At 45.0% G+C, this 14,742-nt stretch overlaps 1 protein-coding gene across 1 annotated transcript in view; it reads left to right on the top strand.

Moving 5' to 3' along the window:
- Positions 1–14,742, top strand: part of LOC114596577 (putative ferric-chelate reductase 1) — a 37,877-nt gene that overhangs the window by 13,614 nt on the left and 9,521 nt on the right. Inside the window, exons 4-12 of the mRNA XM_077928444.1 lie at positions 2,896–2,987; positions 3,487–3,615; position 4,245; positions 4,910–4,927; positions 5,447–5,632; positions 6,638–6,739; positions 7,989–8,133; positions 10,975–11,088; positions 13,178–13,290. Coding sequence (XP_077784570.1) covers positions 2,896–2,987; positions 3,487–3,615; position 4,245; positions 4,910–4,927; positions 5,447–5,632; positions 6,638–6,739; positions 7,989–8,133; positions 10,975–11,088; positions 13,178–13,290 — 900 coding nt within the window. The remainder of the gene's footprint in view (positions 1–2,895; positions 2,988–3,486; positions 3,616–4,244; positions 4,246–4,909; positions 4,928–5,446; positions 5,633–6,637; positions 6,740–7,988; positions 8,134–10,974; positions 11,089–13,177; positions 13,291–14,742) is intronic.

The following is a 14,742-nucleotide window of genomic DNA, read 5'->3' as shown; positions in this document are numbered from 1 at the left end:
CCCCGCCTGCCTTCAAAAGCTGTCTGGCCCAGGCTTCGCGGACCTCTCCACAAGCAGCGGCAGCGCTGCCGCTGCTTGCGGAGAGTTGCCAGCTTGCTGAAGCCTGCGCGCGCTGAGATCAGCGCGCCCAGGCTTCGCGGCCCCGCCTCCCGGCTTCGGGGCATCGTTCCGATGCCGGGCGGCGGGGGGAGGCGTTCCCGCCCCGCCGCCTGGCATCGGGGCATCGTTCCGATGCCGGGCGGCAGGGGGAGGCGTTCCTGCCCCGTCGCCCGGCATCGGGGCATCGTTCCGATGCCGGGCGGCGGGGGGGGAGGTGTCCCCGCCCCGCCGCCAGGCTTCGGAGGAGGTCCGAGGACAGCGGGGAAGCGCAGCGCGTCTTGCGAAGCAAGCCCATAGGGAAATTCGTTTTGCGAAGCGCCTCCAAAACGGAAAACCCTTTCATCTAGCGGGTTTTCCGTCTTGCGAGGCGTTCGTCTTGCGAGGTACCACTGTAGTCTGGTTTTTTGTCTGAAGAGCTAATCCCACGCTATATCCTACCACATATTCTTTTAAAACAGTGATGGGAAACTTTAGGCCTCCCAAGGCCTCTTTATCTGGCTCTCAGGACTCTCCTCAGGCTACCCCCTCCTTGAGTATTTCTGTCTGGCAGAAATGTGTCCTTGAAATCTGATAAGGCCTCTGGCTTGTCTGGACAGAGAGGCGTGAATGCAGAACCTAGCCTACTCTGGATGGTAGACATTCATCGCCTACCTTTGTTTCCTGCTCTGCTCACGACTGACATGGGGCTTCTAGAAGGTCAAAAAAGATTCCCCACACATGTTTTAAAGATATATTTTGTTTTCAAATGCAGTTGGCTGTGAAAAGGTGTGGAGAGGGGAATGCTGATTAACAGTAGCTCTGCAGGTGTCTTGGGTGCTGTAGTAAACTGCCGTTTACTATAGGTGCACAGAACTATTTGCATGGGTTTTTTTACCCTAGCCACGCTACATGTGATTGGAAGGAAGGAAGAAGTCAGGGCTGCAATCACAGCTTTGGGCCTCAATTGGCAGAAAGAGATGGATATTTTCTCCTCTCCCCCCACCCAACCACCAATGCTCTTTCCTGGGCTCAAAATGCTCTACAGTGGTACCTCTGGACAATAATTACTAATTACTAATTACTAATTATTTGTACCCCGGCCATCTGGCTGGGCTTCCCCAGCCACTCTGGGCGGCTCCCAATAGAATATTAAAAACATGATAAACATCCAACATTAAAAACTTCCCTAACAGGGCTGCCTTAAGATGTCTTCTGAATGTCAGGTAGTTGTTTATCTCTTTGACATCTGATGGGAGGGCGTTCCACAGGGCGGGAGCCACTACCGAGAAGGCACTCTGCCTGGTTCCCTGTAGCTTTGCTTCTTGCAATGAGGGAACCACCAGAAGGCCCTCAGCGCTGGACCTCAGTGTCTGGGCAGAACGATGGGGGTGGTGACGCTCCTTCAGGTATACTGGGCCGAGGCCTTTTAGGGCTTTAAAGGTCAACACCAGCACTTTGAATTGTGCTCGGAGCCAATGTAGGTCTTTCAAGACCAGTGTTATGTGGTCTTGGTCACCTGTCACCTGTCTAGCTGCCGCATTCTGGATTAGTTGTAGTTTCTGGGTCACCTTCAAAGGTAGCCCCATGTAGAGCGCATTGCAGTAGTCCAAGCGGGAGATAACTTGAGCATGCACCACTCTGGTGAGACAGTCCGTGGGCAGGTAGGGTCTCAGCCTGCGTACCAGGTGGAGCTGGTAAACAGCTGCCCTGGATACAGAAGTGATCAACGCCTCCATGGACAGCTGTGAGTCCAAAATGACTCCCAGGCTGCGCATCTGGTCCTTCAGGTGCGCACCTGGTCCTTCAGGTGCGCAGCCTGGAACGGGATCCATTCCGGAGTCCCGTTCGCATCCAGAAGCAAACACAACCCATGTCTGCACGTGCGCGGGTCACAACTCGCTGCTTCTGCGCATGCGTGTGACATCATTTTGACCGTCTGCGCATGTGCGAGCGACGGAACCTGGAATTAACGTTCTCCGTTACTTCCGGGTCGCCGCAGGCACAACCCAAAAATACTTCTCACGAAGCTACTTCAACCCGAGGTATGACTGTAGTCCTCAACCCAGCAGCTCTGAGACTCTGTATGTCTTATACTCCCCTTCCAGTTCCACAGGAGAGCAAGCCCATGGGAAGAAGGAGAGTGTATCTTTGTTGTCTATAAGGGATAAGGGGCCTCTGGCTCTCTGAGCGCTGCTGAACTTCATTTCTCATCAGCCTCAGCCAGCACATGGCCAGTGGTTGGAGTGGTGGGTGTTGTAGCCCACCAATATCTGGGCCACAAGATCCCCATCTTTGCACCACTGGCAGGGGTGTAAAATTGTGTTCCTAGAGGAGTGGGAGACACTTTCCCATCTCCCCCAGCGTGACTAATCAGATCATTGGCCAGACTGCTCCACTTCCCCATCACCCTAATACCAGTATTATTTTGTTTACAAGGCCAGCATGGTTCTTGTTTGTCCAACATCCTGCTAATCAAAATCGGACACTCCTTTTTTTAAAAAAAATTGATCTCACACAGGAGTTAGTTGACTCGCACCAGAGATCGAGATTAAAAAAAAGCATCATTTGGTCCAGCGCTCGGCTGAATCAAAAGACAGGACATTCTGGGATCCAGTCAGAAGCCTAGGGGGTCCTGCTTAAATTGGGACAGTTGAAGGGTATGCAATGAAAGTTGTTGGTGGTGGGAAATGGTTCTCTGTAATCACCCAGCTTATCAAGGGACTCCATGGGCCCACTGTTCCGAGTTGTTTTTAGCATCTGAGATGTGCCTGATTTCCTTCTGCCTCAGGTTTTCTTTCTCTTTTCCCCCCACTGTAGAATTCATCCCTGAGTCACACAAACAAGGCAAAGAAGCAAAACATAACAGCAATTTGGATTGCTGCTCCTGGTGTAGGGCATGTTGAGTTCAGGTACAGGCTTGTTTTCTCTGTATAAGGGAGCAGCACTTCTTAATGCCTTAATTTCCCCCAAAGTCTTAAATTACTTTATGGTTGTACATGTATACTAGACTAGGAAGCCTACATCCTGCTGGGATTGGCTACAAGAATCCGTGTCTCTGCTGCAGAAGGGCCAAGCATTTTTCTAAATTTCACTGTGGCTTGGCTCTTTGGCACTGGGAACTGCTGCAGTGAAAACAATAAGCAGCATGCATAATTCCCATGACTTTAATCTGTTTTAACTGTTTTTGATTCTGAGTTTCAAGTTGTTATTACTCACCCTGGGTAAAGGGTGGGTGGTGGTGGTGGTATTAACAATGTAGAACGAAGCTGTTAAATTCACAAATTCCAGGCTATATAATCAAATTTTATATTTGAAAAATGGAATAGTGCAATCTGGAAGAATTGGTTGGCTGTACCTGGTCAATGCTTTCTAAAATTATTCACATTCTGTGTATTCCACCATTTTCAGAGCAACAGCGGTCTATAATTTTTCGGTATTCTGGACTCAAGTTCAAAGTCAAGTTCTTGTGTCTTCCAGTTCACCACTTTTCCCAGTAAGTTTTAATTTGGTTTACTGGCCACCTTGTTTTACAAGCATGTAATAATAATACTGTGCATTTAATTTAAACTATTCTTAGAGAACTTTATTTTTTGGTGTAAGGACTACCAGGTCATGTCAATAGTTTAAACATTCTATTGCTGAAAACTGTAGGGGGGGGGGACCACACTCATAAGCACAAAGGAGACCAACCTTTTTTTGGCCTGAAAACTACTGTTTTTTTCACCCCATAGGACGCACCGGCCCATAGGACGCATCAAGTTTTTTTGGGGGGGAAATAAAGAAAAAAAAATTTATTTCCCCCCCCCCCCAGGTGCTTGTGGGGCCAGCAGCGGGGAGAAGCACTCTTCTCCCTGCAGCCCGCCTTCAGACCAGGTCCGGGGACAGCGGGAAGACGCGCTGCGTCTCCCAGCTGTCCCCGGAGCTTGTGGGGCAGACAGCGGGGAGAAGCGCTCTTCTCCCCGCCGCCCGCCTTCAGATCAGGTCCGGGGACAGCAGGAAGACGCGCTGCGTCTCCCAGCTGTCCCCGGAGCTTGTGGGGCAGGCGGCGGGGTCTCCCCGCCGTCAGCCTCCAAACCACTTCGGGAGACAGCGAGATGGCGGCGTTCCGCCTCCCTCTGTCCCCCAACCTTGTGGGGCTGGCGCTGGGGCTCTCCTGAAGCCTGGAGAGTGAGAGGGGTTGGTGCGCACCGACCTCTCTCACTCTCCAGGCTTCAGCAAAAGCCTGCATTCGCCCCATAGGACGCACACACATTTCCCCTTCATTTTTGGAGGGGGAAAAGTGCGTCCTATAGGGCGAAAAATACGGTACATTGACTGTAACCCACATCTCTGAAGGCCAAATACCAGCAATGTATACATACGATGCAGACATATAGAGTAACAAGTGCCCTATGTTATGTACTGAAGTTCTCACCCTGTGCCAGCAGGGGGGGACACTGTAGATAGTTTTCACTCAGGTCCACATATGCAAATAAGGGATTAAAAGTAACGTTCAGTGATTGGATAGTTACAGAAAGTGTTACAGTTGCTTTGCAGTGGAGCTCTATATAAGCAGACTGGCTGAACCCTTCGGTTCAGTTCTGTTCTGGCCTGTGAATAAACAAGAGCTGTTTGAAGAATCACTGCGTCGTCTGATATGTTCACCACCAACTTAACACCATACACACTCCCCTGACATTTATTTCCTGGCGGGGCAGGTTACAACAATTAAAACAATATAGATAGCCCACAATCTCCTCCTCAATCCCAGGATTTTTGACGGAAAAGCTGAGAAGTAAATTCCTTTTCCTTAACCATTTTTTTATGTAACCAATGGTCTTTTCTTTCACAGACCTTCTCCTCCACAACAGTAAGTGTTTGATCTTTGCATTTTGTTTTAACGCGACTTGTTTCCCGCTTCATCCAAGCCCATTTCTTCCATGTCAGAAGTAACCTGAATATGTTTCTTTTGGAGAGGACAGTCGTTGTGTCCGAAATCCAGGCTTGCTTCCAGGTAATGTATGGAATTGTGCTGTAAAGGGTGCTGTAAGTTTGGCAAACTCCGAGAAATCCCTCCAGTGGAAATGACACAAGGATTGCGTATCGAAAGCATGCTAAAAACAAATGCAATAAGGCCCGGCAGCATTTATGCACTCCAGGTGTGTGTCTCTCTGTGTAGTGTGTTCATTACGGTTGCAATGAATCTATCGACTTACCTGGGACTTACCTGTACCCCTGAACAGACACGCAAACAGGATTCCATTTATTTACCATGTGCTTTTAAACAGGCGAACATAGTCTTATCTTAGAGGTGGAATTAATATTTTAGGGAAATAACTAACAGCCATGTTTATTGCTGATGGTTGATGGGATCTACTCTTCCTTGCAGATCTCCACAGAGGAAGGGTGTGGCAAACACAAGTTCTGTTTCAGTAACCCTGCAGGCTGCAGCCCAAGCAACCCAAACTGTTACTTCATGTCATCCGCGGCATTAGGGAGCGATGCTTTCCAATTCGAAATGAGCGGACTTTCAGACGGATATGTAGCTATTGCCTTTTCTGATGACATGATAATGGTGAGATACTGAATGATTTTTACTTTTTTAAAAAAAAGATGCTTAGGGCCTAACTATATTACTTTAATGTATAAAGCTTGCAGCCATGTCACATTTTTTTTTTTTTAATGTAGCACTAGGTGCAGCAAACATGACAAAAGTATTGTTGAGCTAAAGGTAATAAGAGAGGCACAAGTTAAAATTGTGTCGTTTTCAACAGAATTTCACATTGCATTGATTCTGCATACAAATCGGCAAGATTTTAGTTCTTGCAAAAATTGAAAGCGCTATTTTTTTTTAAAAACCCCCAAACATTAAGCAACCCTTAAAAAATAAAACAAGTAAGAAAAACTATTTGTATTGCGTTATATGTCGCTGAAAGTCAGCAGTGTTATGTACTGAAGTTCTCACCCTGGGCCAGCAGGGGGACACTGTAGATAGTTTTCACTCAGGTCCACATATGCAAATAAGGGATTGAAAGTGACATTCAGTGATTGGATAGTTACAGAAAGTGTTACAGTTGCATTGCAGTGGAGCTCTATATAAGCAGGCTGGCTGAACCCTTCAGTTCTGTTCTGTTCTGGCCTGTGAATAAACAAGAGCTGTTTGAAGAATCACTGTGTCGTCTGATATGTTCACCACCAACTTAACAAGCAGTCCCTGTGGTTATGAAAGCATAGAGCATTTATGGACCCAAGAGCAAGCATGAATGTAGGAACATAGTAAGATGCCAAATGCCATCATACCATTGGTCCATCTTGCTTAGTTTTCTCTATGCTGAATGGCAGTGGCTTTCCAGGGTACCAGACCACATACCTGCCTTTCCCTTCCCCACCTCCATTCATTGTCGTCAAGGCTTCTTCTCTTCTTCTGCAATATGCATCCCATACTCAAACCAGGTACACCTGGACGTAAGGTACCCTTAGCTAAACTGGCAGATTTCCCGTGGGCTAGTAACATTAGAATAAACAAATATAGCGTGCACTCATTCTGAATAATAGGAGACTGTTGTGTATCTTTTCCCAGGGAGATGATGATGTTTATATCTGTGGTAAGAATGGAACGGATCGCATAGAGGTTCAACACGCCTTCTCAACTGGACGTAGTCGTCCCAGCCCAAGGCCTCTGGTACTGGAAATGACTTCTGCTACCTTCGTTTTTTAAAAGTATGATGTGTGAAACTATCAGGAGTGTGGGAAACCTGTACCCCATGATTTCTTATTGGACGACAGCTCTCCTCCTTAAAAGTTGTATTTATTTATTTAAGGCATTTCTACACCACTTACTCACCATATTTTTCACCCCATAAGACGCACCTGACCATAAGATGCACCAAGTTTTTAGAAGGGGGAATGCAAGAAAAAAAATACTCTTTAAAGGGAGTGCTGAGCAGAGCCTGCCCTTCTCCCTCCTCGGGGAAAAGCCTCCAAGAGCCGCACACACGCTCCGCGCGGCTCTTTAAAAGGAGCGCGGCTCTTGGGGGCTTTTGCAGGAGGTGAGGGAAGGGACTGAGGGCAGCCCATCGGTCCCCTCCCCCACCGCGCGGAAAAGCCAGCTGACGGGCTGCCCTTCTCCCTCCTCGGGGAAAAGCCCCCAAGAGCCGCACACATGCTCCACGCGGCTCTTTAAAGGGAGTACTGAGCAGAGCCTCCCGTCTGCATTCACTCCATAAGATGCACACACATTTCCCCTTACTTTTTAGGATGGAAAAAGTGTGTCTTATGGAGCGAAAAATACAGTAATTCATGTTTTTATGTGGTGTACATAAAAAAAAAACCCACAGTCAATAAAACAATGCAAATTCATCATAATGCCAGACTGGGAACACTGGCCGCAGGCAGTGGGATTTGCAGTCAGAAGGCCCATTGGCTGAAATGATTTGATCTCTGCTTAATAGGGCAAAGATTAGATGACGACCATCCCTTTCAGGGAAGTCAGTAAGCTTGAAGCCTATGCCGGAAACACCCAGAGTTCGATCCTTTTGTCTGATGCTGGAAATGCTAGTCAAACTAGTCAAACTGGAAAAGCACAAGGGAATAGTGCCTTTTCTTCCTGGGTTGTAGTGGTGGGTTTTTCAAAGAATGGGAAAGAATAGAGGTTTTCTTTTCAGGGGGGTTGAGGTGCAATAATGATGAGTCTTCAGGATTTGTATAAACTCATCCCTTTTTAGCTCTTTATTATAGGAAGAAGGCAGATACACACAATTGTGGATTGTATCTCCACAATTAGGTGAAAAGGCAGAGATATTATAATAACATCACATTATTTGATTTGATTATTATCAGTTTATTAATTACTACTGTGTCTATTTCTATAAGTTTATGTATAATGGTCAAAATGACTGTGACAGATAACTTTGCTGTGTGTGTGTGTTTAGGGTAATGTGGACGTTCTGACAACATCCTTCAGCGAGGGAATTATCAGGTGTTCTTTCATCTCGAGAAACCCCATATCAACCCAGCCAAGAAGCACTGACAGTTTGTACTACATATTTCTGGCTTTTGGGCCATCGCACGCTGATGGTGAGTTCCACATAGAAACTGGAAATGGGGACAGTGTTTACAAGAGCAACTGCATACAGAATTCTGGAGCTCAAGGCTTAAAGAGCCTAATTGTAGCAAATGCCTTTACTTGTAATAGCTGGAAGGCTTTTATCGCTCCAATATCGTCTGCAGATACTTAGAATGCTAATGCTATTCAACCAAAACATGTTATAAGATGCAAAGAGATCTTAGATCTTAGATTCTTGCCTAATCCTCAGACTAGGAGTGTTGTTGCTCATATACCCCCCCCCCCAAAAAAAAACTACCTATGCAAAGAAGAAGAAGGAAACAGGACTTAACAGCAAGCTTGGGTGGAATGCTAAGTTTTGTGGAAGAACAGAAAAAAGCCCAAAGGGTGGGGATTCCTCTGCAAACAACCCATTAGGGCAGGGGTCTGCAACCTTTAAGACAAAAAGAGCCACTTGGACCCGTTTCCGAAGAAAACAACAACTGGGAGCCGCAAAACCATTGCGACATTTAAAGCATGCGCGCCGCTGCCCTCCGATCTGACAGCGTGTGGGAAGGTGACGTCGGGACGGTGCGTGACTAACGCACACACCACCCCCATGCGACGTCACAGCCAGTACAGCGCCCGCCACAGTGGGGAGTGTCGGGGCGCACAATGTGCCTCCTCCCCTCTCTAGTATCCGCCCCGGAGCCGCGGCAAAGGTGTAAAAGAGCCACATGCGGCTCCGGAGCCGCGGGTTGCAGACCCCTGCATTAGGGTAAGCATGCTCAGTGGCCATGGACTGTTGACTTGAGGATAGGATGCAAAACCATATGTGGAATGTTAATCTGAAGTAAGGCTTAACAACAACAACAACAACAACAACAACAACAACAACAACAACAACAACAACAACAACTTTTATTTATACATCGCCCTCCCCAGCCAAGGCCGGGCTCAGGGCGGCTAACAACCAATAATAAAAATGAGTTGAATGAATACAACTTGAAAACAAGATTAAAATACAACATTAAAACATTAAAAACATTAAAATGCAGCCTCATCACAGGAGGAGAAAGGAAAAAAGAAAGAGGGGGAGCGAATCAAATTGACTCCAAGCCAAAGGCCAGGCAGAACAACTCTGTCTTACAGGCCCTGCGGAAAGAAATCAGATCCTGCAGGGTCCTGGTCTCATGAGACAGCGTTCCACCAGCGTTTTCACCAGTGTTGAAAAATCCCTGGCTCTGGTTGAAGCTAATCTAACTTCCTTATGGCCTGGGACCTCTAGGGTGTTGATATTTATGGACCTTAAGGTCCTCCATGAGGCATACTGGGAGAGGCGGTCCCGTAGTTACGAGGGTCCTAGGCTTGAAACTGAACTACCAGTGCCTGAGCCATTTTGCTGGTGAAGGCAAAACGCCCCAGCAATGCCCTGTTGCTGATCCGAGCTCCTGCCCAGCCCCTGCTGTCACATGTGTGCTTCCATCGCCAACCCCACCACTGCAATGGCACCCTGACACAGCGTCGGCAACTAGGGGGCAGCAGGTGAGAGGGGGGCAGCAGCACTGTGGTGGAGCTGGCAGTGGTGCCACGGTTGGGGAGGGGCACAGATCTGCCACCCGAAGCAGATGGCTTCACCTTGCCTCATTGAAGGGCCGCCCCTGGTTAAGGAGATAGTCGGTGTTATGTACTGAAGTTCTCACCCTGGGCCAGCAGGGGGATACTGTACATAGTTTTCACTTAGGTCCACATATGCAAATAAGGGATTGAAAGTGATGTTCAGTGATTGTATAGTTACAGAAAGTGGTTACTGTTGCGTTCTAGTGGAGCTCTATATAAGCAGGCTGGCTGAACCCTTCAGTTCAGTTCTGTTCTGGCCTGTGAATAAACAAGAGCTGTTTGAAGAATCGCTGTGTTGTCTGATATGTTCACCCACAACTTAACAGTCGGGTTCATCAGATGCAAGCAAAGTCGGGGTTTTAAAAGCACAGTCTAGCTTAAAAACAAGAACAATTTATGATTCGTTCTGAGTCATAAATAACCTTGCCTTCTCATAACTGAAGATTTAAACACACTTTTGGTTAACATACAAGTCAGTACCTACGTAGTTCGTGCACGGTGCTTCTCTTACAAAGCTGATCATGCTTGGACCAAAATTTCTAGGCTACCAGCTCTGAAAAGTATAAACAGTTTGAGTTGTGGAAATGGAAACGTCAGAGAGTGTGGTGGTGCCAGAACCATACTCCACACTTGCCCTAAGTGTAACTCTGGATATTTTTTGGAAATAGTCCATAGCTTAGTGAAGCAAATATTAGCACCTGTAGCCTGGGGCTGAGGTACCCATATGCAGTTCCTCTCCTGAAGATTTTATTCTTGTTTTGCATTATCGGTATTAACTACCTTACTATGATAAAGTGTTAAGTTTGGAAGACCCAGTCATCATAAACATTCACAAACTTTTTTATTGATGATAAGCAGCTAAATAGTTTGAGGATCTATACAACTGTGTAACATGCAGAAAACAGCATTCTTAGAGAAATCAAAGATTGGAACTGAGGGAAGCTGGGGGGTGGGGGGGTTTTGTGTGGGAGGGAGGACAAATGGGAAAAAAAATAAGGATGATATGTTTCTGGATAATATGTTTTGTTTTAATTTTGAATAAAAAAATTTTAGAAGGAAGACCCAGTCATCTTCCTTAACATTGTCTGTACAGAACCTTCTTGCATACTTGAGACCTGTTGACTACAGAGACCTGTTGATTTTTAAATACTGTCAATAGCTTTGTTCAAGCAGGAATTCATTTTATAGCAAGAGGCCCTGTGATAACTAGTTCTTCTTCTTCTTCTTTTTTAAAAAAACAAAAACACTTGGAGGGACGATACGGAAGCATCCCAGGACACCCTTTATTACTGATCAGAAGGTGAACATTTCAAGCTTTGCAGCAGTAGGCGGCACCAGTTCTACACCCTTGATCATCAAAGCTCATGGTAAGTAACCGTTTTGAGAGTGGAGTCCCAAAGTCTCTTCTTTCCATTCCACCTCTTGCAGTACCTCCTGTGAGAGATGCTCCTGGTGGGTCTTGGTCTTGTGGGTAGATTCCGTACATGTTTAATTGAGCCTCGTTTAGTGGGGATGGATTAGTTGCTTTGTGTCTTTCTTTGTCCCTCCTCTCAAGCTCTGATAGCGATAAATAAATTACAATGCGTGTTCAGACCCAGAAACCTCCCCCCTAAATAAATACACTTGACTCAAATTTTGGTTTGGTTTTTGGCAGAATTTAGGCCACAACTTTTTTGATTACAGAAAGTGATTGGTTGCATAGGCTCTGGTTAGACTGGCTCCCTGCCATGCAGGTAGCACTGACCCAGGGTTCCAGCATAGGTCAGCCAAGGGTGAACACCCGGATGAGCGGAAAGCCGGGATCGGGCTAACTCCGCCACCAAAATGTCCCCCTGGACTCAGGCACGGGCACAACCCCTTCTCAGGGGTTGACCAAACCATCGAGTCACTGGATTCCTTTAATGGAATACCCTTCACATAGGATGGCGAGAGCGTTCTCCCATCCCTATCACCTGAACTAGAGCCTATCCGCAGCCTTACAAGTTGTGATGATTTGCTATGTTGCAGGCGAAACCCAAATGGCACTACCCAATCAGCCAAGTGAGGAAAATTCATGCCGTATCCCTGTCCCAATGACAGACGAGCAAGGTCAAGTGCACAACGCTAAATATAGGGAGAGGTGGGCGGGTGTTCTGATGCACGCACTGAAAGAGGAAGCTCTGGGTCACATGCATAGGTATATATAGGTCCCTTGATCTGTTTAGCTTGCGTCCCATTGGCCTGATTAAAACCAGCATCAAGGGACCTACCAATTGGGTGTTGTGGCTATTCAATTAAACCCACCCACAACACAGGGTTTGGTTGCCAGGTCTCACCGCAACATGTTCCCTCTTTAAGGGAGGACCCGATTTATCATCATCCTGCATGTCCATTTTAATTTTTAAAAAACATTAAAATTACTTATTGTCCATTCATATTTCCTTACAAATATTTCTAGAATCCTGCTAATGTATTACCGTATTTTTTGCTCTATAAGACGCACCAGACCACAAGGTGCACCTAGTTTTTGGAGGAGGAAAACAAGAAAAAAAATATTCTGAATCTTAGAAGCCAGAACAGCAAGAGGGATCGCTACGCAGTGAAAGCAGCAATCCCTCTTGCTGTTCTGGCTTCTGGGATAGCTGTGCAGCTTGCATTTGCTCCATAAGACGTACACACATTTCCCCTTACTTTTTAGGAGGGAAAAAGTGAGTCTTATAGAGGAAAAAATACGGTAACCTGTGTACATTGCTTCTGTATATATGCAACAAAGTCCTTCCAGTCTTCTTTAAACTCGTTGTCGTCTCTTCCTCTTAATTTCAATGTCAGTCTTGCCATTTCAGCATATTCCATTAATTTAACTTGCCAATCTTCTTTAGCTGAGACATCTTCTTCTTTCCATTTCCTACTAAGGTTCAAGCTGCTTGCTGAGTAATTTGAGAGCTGCTTTACCTTATAAACATGGGTGGTGCAGTACCCTACATCACCTATAAAAACAAAATAAAGTACATGTCAGTTTACTAGAGAAATGGTACATCTTCCAGAATAACTCCTAGAGTTTTGCCAAACATATATTTATTTTGATTAGTAAATATACGTTCTATTTTTCTTGCGTTCCTTTGGCGTAGAAGAATGATGGGCATACCAATGTGTTTGTGTGACAGAACATACTTTACTTTATCTGCGGTACTTACAACGCCTCTTCAATGGAAAAGAGCTCTCAGAGTGACTCACAACAATCACATAACAAGATGGCCCCTGCCTTCATGCTTAAAATCTAAAAGATAGAACACAAAAGGATAAGATATTGGGATGGAGGAGGGGACACCCCCCCAACACTCTTGAATGCTTAATGAAGACCTTGTAATTTTCTGGCAGGGAGCGGCTGAAGCAAATTCCCTGGAGCTGCTCCTTCTCAGGCCACTGATAATTTGGTTTTCCTTTGTCTCCATGTGTTTTCTTTGCTTCTGTTCTAAGGAGCCCTCATGTTGATCGCTTGGATGACCACAGGCAGTGTGGGAATGATATTTGCCAGGTACTTGAAGAAATCCATCAAGAAACCTCTCTTGGGTAAAGATATTTGGTTTCAGGTATGCACATTAATAGATCCATCGTTGGGTAGAGAGGACTGTTAGGTTGGCCCCTACGAACAGGGGACTACAGTAATTTCAGTTGGCGAAATCGCGTTCAAGCTTTGGGATTGCGCAGATCGTAATAGAAGTGTGTGCACATCTTCATGTTTTTTTTTCTGAGTTCAATGCAGCAGCAGCAGCAGCAGTAACCACAATCCAACCACCGCCATTTGTTCTGATTCTGCGCTAAAGTTACTGTTTCTCCAGAGAAAAGAGGCAGAGCAAATGGAGGTGTGGATAAGCCCTCAGACTATCTATCTCTATCATCTATCTATCTATCTATCTATCTATCTATCTATCTATCTATCTATCTCTATCTATCTATCTATCTATCTATCTATCTATCTATCTATCATCTATCATCTATCATCTATCATCTATCATCTATCTATCTATCTATCTATCATCTATCTATCTATCTATCTATCATCTATCTATCATCTATCTATCTATCTATCATCTATCTATCTATCATCTATCTATCTATCATCTATCTATCTATCATCTATCTATCTATCATCTATCTATCTATCTATCTATCTATCTATCTATCTATCTATCTATCTATCATCTATCTATCTATCATCTATCTATCTAAAATTTTATAACAATTAATGATACAAATCTCATTCATCATGTTATGTACAATTATTCTCCCTCCCCTCCCCTGGACTTCCCTCAGCTCCCCCTCTGGTGAGTTATTTAGTTTCATTTATTGTATCCTGCTTTTCCTACACAAAAATAAAATCCCTTATCATTTCTCTAAAATATCTGTTACTCAAATGAAGTTGTGAAAGTTTATTCAAATCCTGCCAGTGAATCCAGTCCATTCTGTTGTTTCTGCAGATAAACTGTAAATGGTTCCCAGACTCCTTTGAAGTCCTTTTTGTCCTTCTCTCATAGTTTGTCTGTTAGCTTAGTCAATTCTGCATAGTTCATCAGCTTTTCCTGGCATTGTTCCTTTGATGGTATTTCTTCCGTCTTCCAATATTGTGCAATCAAGATTCTTGCCACTGTTGTAGCATACATAAATAATGTCCATTTTTCTTTTGGTAGCTCTTGATTTGAGATACCTAACAAAAAGGTTTCAGGGTGTTTGACAAAATTCATTTTAAACATTTTTTTCAATACATTGTATATCATTTCCCTATACTTTTTAATGCATTTGCCTTCCCACCACATATGATAAAATGTTCCTTCCTTTTCCTTACATCTCCAACTTCTGTTATTTTCTTTCCTAAACATCTCTGCCATTTTCATCGGTGTGATATACCATCTATACATCATTTTCATGTAATTCTCTTAATAGTATGCAATCTATGAATTTTATATCAACTTTCCATAATTTTTCCCAACTTTCAAATTGGATGTTGTGTCCCACATCCTGAGCCTATTTAATCATAACTGATT

The sequence above is a fragment of the Podarcis muralis genome, chromosome 5 (genome assembly GCF_964188315.1).
Source record: "Podarcis muralis chromosome 5, rPodMur119.hap1.1, whole genome shotgun sequence".
NCBI lineage: Eukaryota > Metazoa > Chordata > Lepidosauria > Squamata > Lacertidae > Podarcis > Podarcis muralis.
The sequence above is the reverse complement of the archived record's forward strand: the minus strand, read 5'-3'. Positions and strand labels throughout refer to the sequence as shown.